General features: G+C 34.7%; 2 protein-coding genes across 2 annotated transcripts in view; both read left to right on the top strand.

Moving 5' to 3' along the window:
• The first annotated feature begins 1,025 nt into the window (after positions 1-1,025).
• Positions 1,026-11,647, top strand: LOC110995599 (methylthioribose-1-phosphate isomerase). The gene is made up of 7 exons (XM_022262847.2): positions 1,026-1,433; positions 1,796-1,894; positions 2,650-2,786; positions 5,039-5,247; positions 6,651-6,814; positions 7,292-7,493; positions 11,233-11,647. Exons 1-7 carry the CDS (start codon positions 1,302-1,304, stop codon positions 11,346-11,348), a joined length of 1,059 nt encoding a protein of 352 aa, XP_022118539.1. The 5' UTR covers positions 1,026-1,301; the 3' UTR covers positions 11,349-11,647.
• Positions 11,648-12,160: 513 nt separating this feature from the next.
• The window catches only part of LOC110995601 (disintegrin and metalloproteinase domain-containing protein 10), an 87,580-nt gene continuing 84,556 nt past the window's right edge, over positions 12,161-15,184 (top strand). The window contains exon 1 of the mRNA XM_022262850.2: positions 12,161-12,675. Within this exon, the coding sequence (XP_022118542.2) occupies positions 12,615-12,675 (61 nt within the window). The 5' untranslated portion in view covers positions 12,161-12,614. The remainder of the gene's footprint in view (positions 12,676-15,184) is intronic.

The raw sequence follows: 15,184 nt of genomic DNA, 5'->3' as shown, positions 1-15,184 counted from the left end.
TTGTCCTAGCTGTTTTGACAACCGACCAGGGCACGCAGTTCGACTCGGATCACTTCCATCGTCTAATGTTAAGGTTTGCCACAAGGCGTAAAAGAACCACTTCTTGCCATCCCTGCGCAAACGGCATGATTGAGCGAGTTCACCGGCAACTTAAAGCCGCCCTAACTTGCCACGATGACACGTGGACTGGAGCGTTGCCGTTGGTATTGCTGGGTATGCGGTCAGCCCTTAAGGAAGACCTGAATTGCTCAGTTGCAGAAATGATATATGGAGAGCCATTACGTCTACCAGGACAACTCATTGTCCAAGATGAACAGCCAACTTTCGCAATAGAAAACCAGTCTGATTTCGTTGTATCTCTTCGACGGAAAATGGCTAGAGTACCATCAACACCATCATCGCGACATGGCAACAAACGACGCTTCGTATTTAGAGCTACCTAGAGCGACTTTGTAATGTAAAATTTTTTGTTGTGTAATTTTTAAGTACCTTTTATTTTATTGTTACATACTATCATTTGTCTACGTAGCTTTTCTGTCTCCGTAGGGGGGTGATGTAGCGCATCGTAGATACGCACTAAAAATGTACATACTGTTTGGTGTAGTATTTTCTATACGATTTTGATGTATGTGGCAACATAAATACAGGACACTTAGAAAAGAAGAAAACAGACGTCACTCAGAACAGACTTTTAAGATGAGTGAGCATGTATTTTTTCCTTTGAGCGTTTCTATTAGAATATAAATTAATTACCGTTGTTTGTGAAGAAATATATCAATTTAACAAAGATAAAATGGGTTGTGATTTATAAATATAGAACATCCCATATAATTATGAATTGTGCTGTAAAAACGAGCCATCGGTATAAAGGGTTTTTAAGTTGTACTATGTTGAAGCAACATGAAATTTTTACTTGGCTGTGGCGGCTTGCTCGATTAAACTCTATATAATTTAGTTAGCGTACCTAAATGTCAACAATTGACAACATTTAAAATGACATTTGGTTAATTGACAATATGTGGGATATAGCCATTCGATTTCGACAATCGACAATGCTAGCGGGAAATTAAAAGATGATTGTTTCCTGTGTTATAAGATTTATATTTTATTACTTTAGTTTTGTTTTCTTCATATAGTCTTTAGTATGTAATTATATAATACATACGCCGGAGCATTCTTTTAAGATTTAGAATAAATGAAAAAAAGAGTTATTTTGATTTGATTTAGTCTTTAATTGAAATACGTCCCGGTATTTCACGTTCTTGTGATTAATAAAGTTGCCGACGTAGTACTTTGTAAAAATGAGTCTCGAATCTATTAAATACCAACGTGGGAATCTTGAGGTATTAGACCAATTACTGCTTCCATTTCAAAAAAAATATATTAAAGTGGAAGGAGTGGAAGATGGATGGAAAGTCATCAACAAAATGCAGGTATTCTAAGTACTTTACATAATATGATATACATTAGTATAACTTATGACAGGTTATATGTATTATATCCCACATATAAAGTTTCAACTGTTGTTCAATTTTATCTTTGTTAATACTTCAATTCTTAGTTTAGATTTGGATTAAATAGTTACCTAATTGTTTCTACATGCATATATATATATTACTAATATAACCTAATTATTTAGCTAGTACTCTTCTAGCATATATATGGCAAAATTATTTAAATCAACAAAAAAAATTTCTTAACATAAAATGTTTCTTAGCATATTCACTTGAACAAACATTAATTATGAGTTCTTTTCATTAAGAATTAATTTCTAATAGTATTTTTTCTTTCATAGGTGCGTGGTGCCCCAGCTATAGCTATATTAGGGTGTTTATCACTTGCTATAGAACTATTAAAAGATAACAGTTCAGACAAGAAAGTGATGAGGCAAGAGGTCAGTGTTATCATACTAATATTTTAATACAGATATCAAGAGACATACTATCCTTTAATAGAAATTTAGAATAGTAGTAAGTAAATTAAAAATTTTGTTTGAGCGAATCAACACATACCATAAGGTACAAATATAGTTATAATAAGGAACTCCGAACATTCAAATTTCAACTTAGTTACTAGGCACTATATATATAGGCTATTATTTTATTAATTTCATGGTCATTATTAATTTAGAAAATTAAAAATGACAAAATTTCGGAGTTTTGAATTTTTTGAGCTTTATAAAGATGTGATAAAAGTATCTAATTTTAAAGTATCTTGTTTACTCGATTGGCTCAATTGTTATCACTCATACCCCACATTGATGTCACTTTGTAAACATCATACTAACATGCTCCATGAATGATAAACTGATAAGTGACCTAATACTTATATCTTTATATAATATAATTCAATAGATTTTTATATTTCACAGTAATGTTAACTATATTGTTGACACAAAGTTAAAACATAAACAATTTAAGCACCCCTAAAAGGGGTATTATTGTAAGAATTACAAATGTAACAAAAACCTTTTATCTTGATCTTATATTATCTTTTAACTTTACATTATTTCATGACTAATAAATGCCAGCGACTGCCATCTTATTTTTATGATAGGAACCAGCGTCTGTAGGAATTCAACACTATATAGAAAGAATATGTTTATATAAAAACAAGACAATATTTGCAGGTTATTTATATGTGTTTCAGATAGAAGGGAAACTCAATTATTTGGTGTCGGCGCGACCAACAGCTGTGAACATAAAATTGGCTGCTGATGAGCTTATTAATTTAGCCAATACACTGAGTGCCGATGATTCTATCAACCCAGACGAATTTAAGGAGCGGTAAATATATTTCTGATGCGCTTAGTAAGAAATAGGAATGAATTTATTAATATAATATTAATGGCGTCTGTAGATGCCAGTTGAGGTCTTAAGGGATATTCACTGGTAAGACATCTAGTAAGTGACTTTAAAAGGTAGATTGCATCTTATCAGTAACCGTCATATTATTTGCTATTTATAGAAAATTGGTTGTTTATAAATGAAATTTAAATTTCGTAAAAGGAAGGAATTTATTCATACTTTTAATCTACAAACTAGAAAACTGATTTTCATCTGTTCTCATTTCTACATATAGATAAGGTTCCACTATTTAGATGACTGAATTTTTTTATGCAAACTGTTCATTAAAACTTGGAAATATTTTAAAGAAAACATTTACCATGTAACATAATAGTTAAATTATTAGTAGCCAATAAATATTAAAGTGTAGACTTCAAATTGATTTTTAATCTATGACAATATAAATAATTGCATGCAATAACGATATGATTTTAATCATTATTTATAACTATGAATTTAACATGTCTATCATGAATAAATATAGATATGCAAGATTTATGTTTTGATAAATTACGCGTGTTAAGATAATGATCGTTGCGTAATTATATTTTCAGTCTTCTCGGCTTTTAACTCGCGGGATTTAATATTATGTAGGTATGGGTTACGAGTAATTTAATTAATATGTGTATCGGCCTGTTTCTATTTTAAATTAACTATTTTTATGCTTAATACTTTTTAAGCCTTAAAAAATAGTTAATTTAAAATTAGTATTAAGATAATCGAGTTTTAATACCGAAGTATATGCAGTGGTGTGGTCACATAATTAGAAACACTTCTTATGATAAAGACACTAAAAACTTCAACCTACAATTGTTCGCAAAAAATATACACATTTAGTAATTAATAATCATGCAATAATATAGCTACTCAAATAAAAAACTCATAAAATATATAAAATATATCTTACTTTTAATTACAAAATATTTTTTACACATTTAGGAGTTTATTGTCTGTTACTGGCTCCTTGTCTAATTAGAATTATTTTTAAAAAGCATCCAGTTCGTTCTTTTTTTGAAATTGGAGTATAATATTCTTGGCTTTTTCTATTATTTTGACGGCAATTCAAAATTTTATTTGAATTTTATTTTGTTCAAATTAGTCAAAAATAAAAGTTGTGCCGCGTCAACTAGGAAATAATTGTTACATTTACATTGTACATTTAGATTATAAGAATAACTGAGCATTTAAATTGTACGGTTAATAATGTTTTTAATGCAATTGATCATCATATAGAATCGATATTTATAAGATCTACAATTACTTAGAACATTTTATGGTTCTGTCTTTAATAGTTTAGGCAGGGTACGCAAAATAAGTAACTTTTTTGGTTGGTTTTTTACACCTTGTGTCCGAAAAACACTAATATCTTACGGAATCCTATTTTTGTTCAAAATTAAATATAGCCTATATTACTCGTAGATAATGCAGCTTTCGAATGGTGAAAGAATTTTTAAAATCGGTCCAGTAGTTTATGAGCCTATTCATTACAATCAAACAAACAAAGTTTTGCTCTTTATAATATTAGGGGGCGTCCATAAATTACGTGAACTGTTTTTTATAATTTTCTGCTATAACTATTGGTAGGTTGTGAGTAGCTATTTCGTAAATTAAAGGTATTAGAAATATATAGCTTTTAATACTTTTTTGTTATTGTTTCTAATTAGTATTAATTATTGTTCATAACTTAAAAGTGATTGAATCTTTGTCCGAAATTGAAAAAAAATCGTTGGTAAAAAAAATCTACTATACTTTACTAATTATACGACTACCACTGAAATTTGAGTATTTATATATTAAATCAAATAAAGTAATCCTACAAAACTGATAAATTTTCGGCACAATATTTATTTTTGAAGTGAAACTTCTTTAGGCGCATGAGGATAATTTTTTTACGGATGACGTCACGAAGATGTGCTTCGTTTTTTTTTCGAAAAAAGGGACAGTGAGAGTGAGATTCCCTATCTCACTCTCACTCAATCATCGAGAAATAATACACAATAATTATTTTACAAAGAAGTTTATTTTTGACATGTTTACTTTGTACGCACGCACTTTTTTCCTAATTTATATTATGAATTTTAAATTATGATAATAAATAACAAATCATTGTTTCAAACCAATTTCAATATGGTTTTTAAGTTACAAATATGTAATTTAAACTATATTTTTATATCCTTATGCAATCTTTGCAGATTCATCTCAAGCATCGAAGGAATGCTATCAAAAGACATAGAAGATAATAAGGCTATAGGTCGAAATGGTTGTGAAGCAATACTAAAGAATTTGGAGGGAGATGGCCACGTTAGGGTTCTCACACATTGCAACACTGGCTCACTTGCCACCGCCGAGTATGGGACCGCTTTAGGTGTTATTAGATCCCTACATGCTGCCAAAAGATTGGGTAAGTTTTTATTAGACTTACAAGATTTCCAAGAACACCTATTGAGTTTGATTCAGTGCGTCGCTAACGTTTTATGAATTGTATTTTGGGTTATTGAGACTTTTTTTAATTAGACGTTCGCGTGATTCCTGTTGAAGCTTAGCATATTACTCTCCTACTCCCTTAGTTTTGCTTAATAATAACTTAATACCGAATTTAATACAAATAAAGAGCCCTACGTCCTTTCTAGTTTCTGCTATCTATGCTTGCCGTAGTCATTTGGATCATGATTAGATATTTTAAATGAGTACGGAGAGCTTTTTCTCTCGGCGTACAACCTCTGTCTTCTTTGCTGATACAAATTTAAAGGTGTGTAATGAAGTGATAACTGTATCTTATGTTCCATAATTTAAAAAATATCCAGAGATTTTCCATTAGTATTAGTAATAAATAATTTATTTGGCACAAGGTGATAATGTCGCATTCCTGTTTGTTTTGATCCGCAAAATAAATAACAGACTGTTATCCAGCTGATATTATTTTGGTATTTCCCATGACGTATAAGATAATAATATTGATTTCAATAATTTTATTTAAAAACTTTAAGGACGTTTCAAGGTTATTTCTAACTTTCTAGAATTTTCGTTTTTTTTTAAATTAAATATAATTTAAGTAATTTATTATGTACATTATTGGAGCAGTTTCCAAAAATAATCAACTGTGATACTTGCAGTCTTAAAATATACAATTTCATGTTGAGTATGTTAACGCAGTGTGCCTTAATTAATTGATTACGACATCTTAAAGCAATATTAAGATAAATTTTGTGTTTGATTTATGATCACAAGTGTATTGCAACTGTTTGATTTGTTGTACTGGAGCCAATGACTATATTAAACAAATTTGTTATTACTTCGACAAGAAATAGATTTTGAACATATAAATGGCTTCAAGAATTATCATAGTAGTATCATAGTTTTTCAAGTACCGACAAATTAAAAACTGACAACAGCTTTCTATTATTTTAATGATAAAAGTATTTAGCATATTTGTGGGATCGAAAAATTAATTGAGTCACACTGAACAATTCAGGTAAGGAAAATTATTTGCAACAAAAAATGCTTACGACCAAGTATTAATAAATTAGAACTTGGTTATACTAAACTTGGATTAATAATAAACAAATAAAAGTGATAATTTACATCAATATATATATATGTGTGTGTTTCTTAAATCCGAGTAAAATAATGTTTTTAAGCGACGTACTGGTTTGTAATAATTAATATTTTAGTGAAAGAAAACACTGACAATACAATATTAAAGAATTTTTGTAAAAGTCACTGAAATAATTAAAAACTCAAAATATTTGAAATCATCAAGAATCTAATACCGTTTTTCTTATAAAGACAAAATTACCTTTTCAGAACATGTATTCTGCACGGAGACCAGACCCTACAACCAAGGTGCCAGATTAACAGCATTCGAGCTCGTGCATGAGAAAATTCCTGCTACTCTTATTGTAGACAGCATGGTGGCTGCTCTTATGCATGTCAGAAAGATTGGTGCCGTCGTGGTTGGCGCTGATAGGGTAAGATCTATCTATTGTGTTAAATTAAGTAATTTAGAAACCTACCCCAAATACCTGCCAGCAATATTATGTCTTGAGAAAAGTGTTGCTATATCTAAAAAACTTCTAAACCGATTTTGATTTACGTGTTCTTTGTATTTTATTTAATAATAATTTTCATATGACATATTTTCTAAGAATATAAGTTTCCATGCTGGGAATTTGAATTGTCAAACATTATATTACAACCATGTCAAATACGGGTTAAACTACATACAAACATACATTTTCAAAGTGAATATAATTTTTTTCTGTTTTCCCCTGATGCATATCGGTTAATAATCTTGTTTTTATAAGATACAAAAAGAATGTTATAAATTCAATCATAACAATGTAATTTTTTATTGTAAGTAAAAATGTCATACGAACATTAAATCAAATTCAATTAATTCTTTTAGTTTTGACATATTTTCTTTATATTATTGTTACTATTTACAGGTAGCGGCAAATGGAGACACGGCAAATAAAATTGGTACATATCAAATTGCAATTGTGGCAAAGTACCATAATGTACCATTTTATGTGGCTGCACCATTCACATCTATTGATATGAATGTGCCATCTGGGGAACATATCAAGATTGAGGAGAGGCCGGATAAAGAAATGACACATATTGGTGATAGGAGGATTGCCGCTCCTGGTAAGCCAATGGGGAACATGTTTCACAAAATAGACAAACTTTATACTAAACAGTTTCTCTTTTTGTAGTTATTCTAATTTTACATACTGTTTTTTTTTTTTTTTTTTTTTTTTTAATAGAACAGGGGGCAAACGGGCAGGAGGCTCACCTGATGTTAAGTGATACCGCCGCCCATGGACACCCTCAATGCCAGAGGGCTCGCGAGTGCGTTGCCGGCCTTTTAAGAATTGGTACGCTCTTTTCTTGAAGGACCCTAAGTCGAATTGGTTCGGAAATACTTCAGTTGGCAGCTGGTTCCACAGAGTGGTGGTGCGCGGCAAAAACTGCCTGGAAAAACGCGCAGTTGTGGAACGGCGGACGTCGAGGTGATACGGGTGGAATTTCGTATTCTGCCTCGACGTCCGATGATGAAACTCAGCTGCAGGTATTAATCCGAACAACTCCTCTGAACACTCTCCATGGTAAATGCGGTAGAAGATGCAGAGAGACCCCACATCTCTACGCAACGCCAAAGGGTCAAGCCGCTTGGAGAGATTTTGGTCGTCAACGATTCGAACCGCTCTTCGTTGAATACGGTCAAGTGGAAGAAGCTGGTACTGGGGAGCACCCGCCCAAAGGTGGGAACAGTACTCCATGTGGGGCCGAATTTGCGCTTTATATAGTTGCAAGCGGTGGCCCGGAGTGAAGTACCGTCTCGCCCTGCTGAGCACACCGAGCTTTTTGGAGGCTAATTTTGCCTTTCCCTCCAAGTGACCGCGAAACTGAACGTCGTTCGATATGTCAACGCCAAGTATTCCAATGCTGGCTGTGGCTTTAAGGAGAGTGTTTTCGAAAAGAGGAGTAGCGACAAAGGGTGTTTTTTTAGCGGAAAACGCGCAAACTTGTGTCTTTTTGGGGTTAAATTGGACTAGGTTTAGTCTGCCCCAGTCAGAGACTCGACGTAGTAGGGTTTCTACTTCAGACACAAGTTTGTTCCGGTACTCATCGACATCTGCCCGAGAAATACTTGCCCGGCCAGTGTAAAGAGTGTCCCCAGTGCTGTCATCCGCAAAGCAGTGAATGTTGCTAAGTTGCAACATATCATTGATATGCAGAAGAAACAGGGTCGGGGATAAAACACAGCCTTGTGGGACCCCAGCGTTCACGGGTTTAAGGTCGGAACATGCTCCGTCGATGACGACCTTGATGCTCCGATCGGCCAGAAAGCTGGAGATCCAATCGCATAATTTCTCGGGAAGCCCATAGGCTGGAAGCTTCGAGAGCAGTGCTCTGTGCCACACCCGATCGAAGGCTTTCGCTATGTCCAAACTAACCGCTAGAGCCTCCCCCTTGGACTCAATTGCCTCCGCCCATCTATGCGTAAGGTATACAAGAAGGTCACCAGCCGAACGACCACGACGAAAGCCGTACTGAGAGTCACTTATCAGCTGGTGGCCCTCCAGATACTCCAGGAGCTGGCAATTAATAATGGATTCCATTATTTTGGAGAACAAGGAGGTTATCGCTATTGGGCGATAGTTGGACGGATCGGAGCGATCGCCTTTTTTAGGGATCGGATGTATCGATGCGATCTTCCAGCACTCCGGGACAGTGCCAAGCGAGTACAGGTACCGGAAAAGGCGCGTTAAGACCGGAGCCAACTCAGGAGCACAAGTACGCAGCACAATTGGAGGAATACCATCCGGCCCGCTCGACTTATGTATGTCCAAGGAAGATAATGCTTTACGGACAGCACGTTGCCGGAATGTAACTTCCGGCATCGAAGAATCACACCGTGAAATGCTCGGTGGTGATCTCCCTCGGTCATCCAAAGTCGAGTTGGACGCGAAGAGACAGCCTAAAAGGTCGGCCTTCTCCTTCGCAGTGTGGGCCAGCGAGTCATCCTCCCTGTGCAATGGTGGAATGGAGGGCTGACAAAAATTCCCTTGGACAGCTTTGGCTAGAGACCAGAAGGCTCGAGTCCCCGAAGGGAGTTGGGCCAATCTCTCGCCAAATCTGGCAATGTGCTCTGACTTTGCTTTAGTGATTTCCCGTTTGAAGGACCTGGAGGCTGAGTTATATGCTTTTTTGAGTTCGCTGGTATTAGCATCACGAGATTTCGCCGCTTCTGCCCATGCCTTAAAGCATTCTCGCTTTCGACGCGAGGCTGTCTTGCAAGAACGCTTAAACCAGGGCTGAGACTTGCCACCGATCGGCACCGCAGAAAAAGGAATAAAGAGTTCCATTCCCTGCAGAACCACTTCGGCGACAGAGGCAGCGACGGAATCTGGAGCTTCAGACGAAAAGCAAATAGGCCCCCAAGGGTAGGACGCAAAGAAAGACCGCATCCCGTCCCAATCTGCTGACTTGTAGTGCCAAATACGGCGAAAACCCAAAAAGCGCGACCGCGAAGGGCGCGTAGATGGCACAGTACTCCGGACCACACAATGATCCGATGAACCCAATGGCGGGTCAACGGAGACTTGATAGTTCTCCGGATGCGAAGTCAGCAGAAGGTCCAACAAAGAGGGTTTGTGACCGTCCACATCTGGTATTCGCGTAATCGCAGGGACCATTTGTGTCAGGTCGTAGGCTAAAGCAAAGTCGTGAAAGGATCTTCCCGCGTGATCGGTGGTTTCAGAGCCGAGCCAATCGGCATGGTGGGCGTTAAAATCGCCAAGTATCACGATTTCGGCGGTAGGAACCCTTTCAAGCAGGGAATCTGTAGCCATTTGGATGTGCTCGATGAGTCGGTCAGTTTCGTCATTTCCGCTATGGGACCTATACAGGCACGCATAGAATCGCGGATGGTCATCGCAGTCTATGCGGAGCCAGAGGTTAGATAGGTCCCTTCCTTCAAGCGTCCCGAGGCGACGAGAACAGATATCCTCTCTGACGTACACGCAAACTCCCGCCCGCGGCACAAATGAATGTTCCAATTTGTACCCCGGGTAGGAGAGGTAAGAGGTATCAGCCGGGGAGGATATCTGAGTCTCAGTGAGGAAGAATAAGGCCGGCTTCGCAGATTCAAGGTGAAAGTGAACCGCGCTTAGGTTTGAGTTGAGCCCCCTAACATTGGTGAAGTCCACTGTGAGCGTGGAAGGGGTTGCCTTCGGCGAATTCTTCCGTTTGCCCCGAGATCGAAACCTGAAACTAGAACTGGATGTTTTGTTTAGAGCGCAGTTTTTGCCCACCCCAGAATACGAAGGGCAGCCTGTGCATCCACCACCGGATACTGATTGTTCCGATGATGGACGCCCAGAGGGGGATTCTCCACGTGTGGTACCCCCCTGGGGTAATCTTTCTTTAAACTGCACCGTCATACTCTGGGGAAGGGGGGGGGGGATGGGCTCCGGGAGTCTCACTCACCGAACGAAACGCGAGTACAATAAGATAAACCTATTGCATCACTTCACGCCGGTTTTCTGTGAGACAGTGGTACTGCCCCGGTCGTGCCTGCCCATTTGGCTGAAGCCCGAAAGCAACAGCATGGCACTCCCACTAGGAAGGGGGTTGACTGATTGCACTGGTGAAATAACCTCTTTCACAGGTTATTTCACCAGTGGGCGATGGGGTCGTCAGGTCCCTACGCCTCTGAAATGTGTGTTTATTTTAGAAAATGTATTTTATTTACATATAATATAAATCTATGTGTATTTAGGCAATACTGATTTCACAATGTTGTCTTATGTGTGGCCTTTGGAAATGGCCCATATATCCTAAAGATATCAAATTCACGCTAAAAAATATATTATTTCAGGTATAAATTGTTGGAATCCATCATTTGACATCACTCCAGCTTTCTTGATCACTGGAATAATAACAGAAAAAGGTGTTTTTCTCCCACACATGTTGAAAACACTATTCCCAAAATAATTTTAAGTCTATAATGTTCCTGATGAAATATAATATATAAGCCAAAAGTAATTGATGCTATAAGCTAAACATAAGCTAACTATAATGTGCTTTTTATACCTTTTATAACAGTTATAAGATATATTTTCTTACGCGATGATGCTTTGTCAATTGCTTACTTAGCAATTAACATTTTTACAGAAGAAGTTTAAAACTGAAAGTCGCCATGCTCCATTATAAAAAAATGTTTCAGCCTTTTTCAAAGCTGCTACACATTTATTTTGTAAACTCGTTTTAATTTAAATAAACCTAAATTTATATATCGCTGTTTTATTTGATTTATACGTATTCTTTTGTACACGGTACCTTACCTTAACCTTAAGGGCAATATATTAAAAATTTACGAAACGATTTTAGTATGAATAGAATTATAATTTTTAGTCTGTGGCCAAAATCCCTCAGACTTGCCATTGCTAAAAAAAGTACAAAAATATTTTTATTCAAGAAACCCTCGGTAGGGTGACCAGCGTGGTGTGTTTTGATTTTGTGACAGGTAAAATATAAAACTAAGAACACATACTAAATGTTAATAAATAAAATTTGAAATAAAAGCCATTGTATCTTTTCGTGAAATAATGTTTGTTAAATAAAATATATATCCAATGTATATTTTATTCAAGTTAATTAAAAGAAAATTAAGCAAGTAGGAAAAAGTGTCTATTATGCATTTTAATATAAAGAAAGAAATTATAGAATGAATGAAACTTAACACGAACATTGAATTCTTTACAAAATCAAAAAAATTGTAAGTCGTTAACTGTTAAGTGGTAACACAGACTCGTAGTCCGCTGTCCGACATAAATCCAATATGTCAGTCAAGATATGGCAAACTACCGAAATTACTGTTTTATTTGATTGTTAAGTTTATTGTGCGGTAAAACAATAATTTTTAATTAAACACGATGCATTCTAGTAAAGCCATTGATTTTCCATTATAACGTCGTGCAAGTTATGTTATTAGTTAATTTGTTAGTGAAAGAAAAATAGTTGTTGTTATTTGTTTCAACAAAGCAAAGCTGCAATTTCGTTATAAGAAGATGAATTGTTAATAAGTGTGCTGTGAATTTAGATATAATGTGTGAGGATTATCGGTTGTAATGTAAATAAAAAAATATTGTTTGTGCGCGCATGCGTTTCTATCGAAAACAGACAAAGGTTTTGTGTGGTTTTAAAATCAGCTGTGTGCAATGACTTAGTGCTACCTAAAGTGTTTGTTTGTAAGCGACAATGTTTAGTGAAATTGGATACACAATTTTTCTACTACTTGCCCTGCCTTACATAGAGAGTGGTAAGTTATATCTGTATAATCAACACTTATGTACACTTGTATAGGTATACAATTATGTGGCAATCACTGATGAATCAACTTGTTATTCTGACCGTACAATTTTCAGAATTAGTTGGTTAGATCATTCATTCTGTAATTTTGGAGCTCACACTAATAATCTATGTGCTTCATACCAACTTAAATTAAAAGTGTAATATTAAACTGTATTTTAAAAAGAAGTAAGATACTGAAATGTAACAGAAATTTTGAAAACTAGAGCAACAAAACTATATATATTATCCTGTAATAATTAATATCAAGGTTGAACCAACAACTTTTTTAAACTTATATAAAGAAGCTTCTAATACAATTAAGTAAAAGTCTTCTCTTATTATAAAACATTGGGCAGATACATTTCTGATTTTGTTTTCTTTATGCTTACTCAGGTAGTCATCCTTTTTCATAATTCCTTTTTATCCCACAATAATCATTGTTTTACTGCAAATTTAAGTCCTACATAAATTCTATATTTAAGTTGATCTCCCACCATAAGGTTGACAGAGTGAGAGAGATTTTATCAATAATAATATACAAACTCTGAACAATGCAAGTATGTATTTTGAAATGTAAAGTTTGTAAAATATACTGATCTAATGTTGAAAAATGTATGTTGTGTGTTGGGGAAAATGTATGTTACATTCTACAGAAAGAAAACATACTTATTTTGTATTTAAAAAATATACCAACTAAAACTATTTTGTACTTAATGATTGTACAGCTGTTGTAATTATTTAATTCTGGATATTAAAACCTACTTATTTAAAAGTTATTATTGCTGAGGTTCCTCTACTTTGTTGTACTAACACAAAATTGATTGTTGTTTCAATATTATGCTGATAAAATTTGTTTGCTGTAATTGCTAATGCAGTCTAATTTATAATTGTTCACTGTCCCTTAGTTGTTCAAGGTTAATACAAGGGCATTTTATTTATAGTCTTATTGAAATATAAATAAATATTTATATCAATTGCACAGAAATTACAACAGCAGAGGTTTATTGATAATAACCAAAGTCAATATTAATGAAGTCTATTTGTTATATTAGGTCAGTGCAGTATTTACAGATGTTACAATATCTAATTTAACAACTATGGGGTAAAAACTCTTATAATTGTTGCCTTACAGTATAAACTTCAATACAAATACTTAGGCTCATATTAAAATATAATTATTTTATAATTTTCTGACTAGAAGTTGTGGTACAATTCTCGACTAAACATTTTTAAGGTGGTTTTCACAAAAGACTAAAAGAAATGTTATTGAGGCAAGTAGGAACAAAAAACAACAAACAAAGAGATTTGCAGGAATTTAATTTAATTTATAAGATGAAACACATTGGCTTTGTAATTTACCCACAAAGCAGTGCACATCCTCATTGTCAAATATGACGGTCCATTATTCTTGTTCCACTTTCACATACAGTATCAATGCTCAATGAATTGGCTAAAGTCATGAAACCAGTTCTGAATCACTGTAGCCACGCCTACGCGTCTAGATATTTGCGAGTTTGATTAGCTGTAAAACTTTATATGGTTTAATGGCAATAACTGTACAGTGATTGGAGAGCATAATTATTCTACAATTATTTTCCGATTTTTATCTTTCATGAGATCAAATGATAATTTTTACTTAGCCTATACTCTATATAATTATTAGTATCACTTACTTGTTAATATTAGTTTGAGTTACAAAGTCTGCTTCAACTTTTATCATAACTACTATTTTAAATAAAATACGATCTTATGTATAAGCATGTCTTTCTTAGCAAGGCCCTTTTTATTAAAAATCGCTGGCTATACGAATCTCGTATCGCCTTACAAAGTCAACTGCTGACACAGTTGACACCTTATACTCAGTTTGCTTTCGGCTTAAGTGATTCATTCGCCGAAGTCACCAACGAACCTGCTTGACGCGCACAAAAAGCTACTTAAACGAAGTACCGTTGTTTCGACTCGAGTATCGGTCAGGCGAGGGGCAGATTGCGAATTGCATAAAGATGCTGCGAGATTTTTGAAAGATAATATTGATAATTTTATTAGTTCCGTATAGACGCATCGAAATAGAACATGAAAAGCCTATGACGTTTGGTTATTAAAATGTTTTTATAAGTATTGTAAGCATTTGATTAATTTAATCATTCGATTAAAAAAGTAATCTTACAGCTTATACTTATATGTATTATAAGACAAAACACTAAGACAATACAGAAAGCCAAAACAGATTACATTGATAAACTATTGTTTCATATGCATAATGTATTGCATATATTATGCATATGAAACAGAAAACAAGCTAGTACATAAATGCAAACAAAGATGCATTTAAAAACAAACTAAAGAAAACTGAATTTCAATATTTGAAACAACAAATAATGCTTAGAATTTAAATTCAATACTTAAACAAAATCAAAGTCTTCCCGCTTCTTCAAGTACTTCTTGTCAACTTTTTTTTGAGGTGGAATAGATCAATA

The sequence above is a fragment of the Pieris rapae genome, chromosome 2 (genome assembly GCF_905147795.1).
Source record: "Pieris rapae chromosome 2, ilPieRapa1.1, whole genome shotgun sequence".
NCBI lineage: Eukaryota > Metazoa > Arthropoda > Insecta > Lepidoptera > Pieridae > Pieris > Pieris rapae.
Note: the sequence above shows the minus strand (reverse complement) of the source record. Positions and strands in the feature narration are given on the sequence as shown.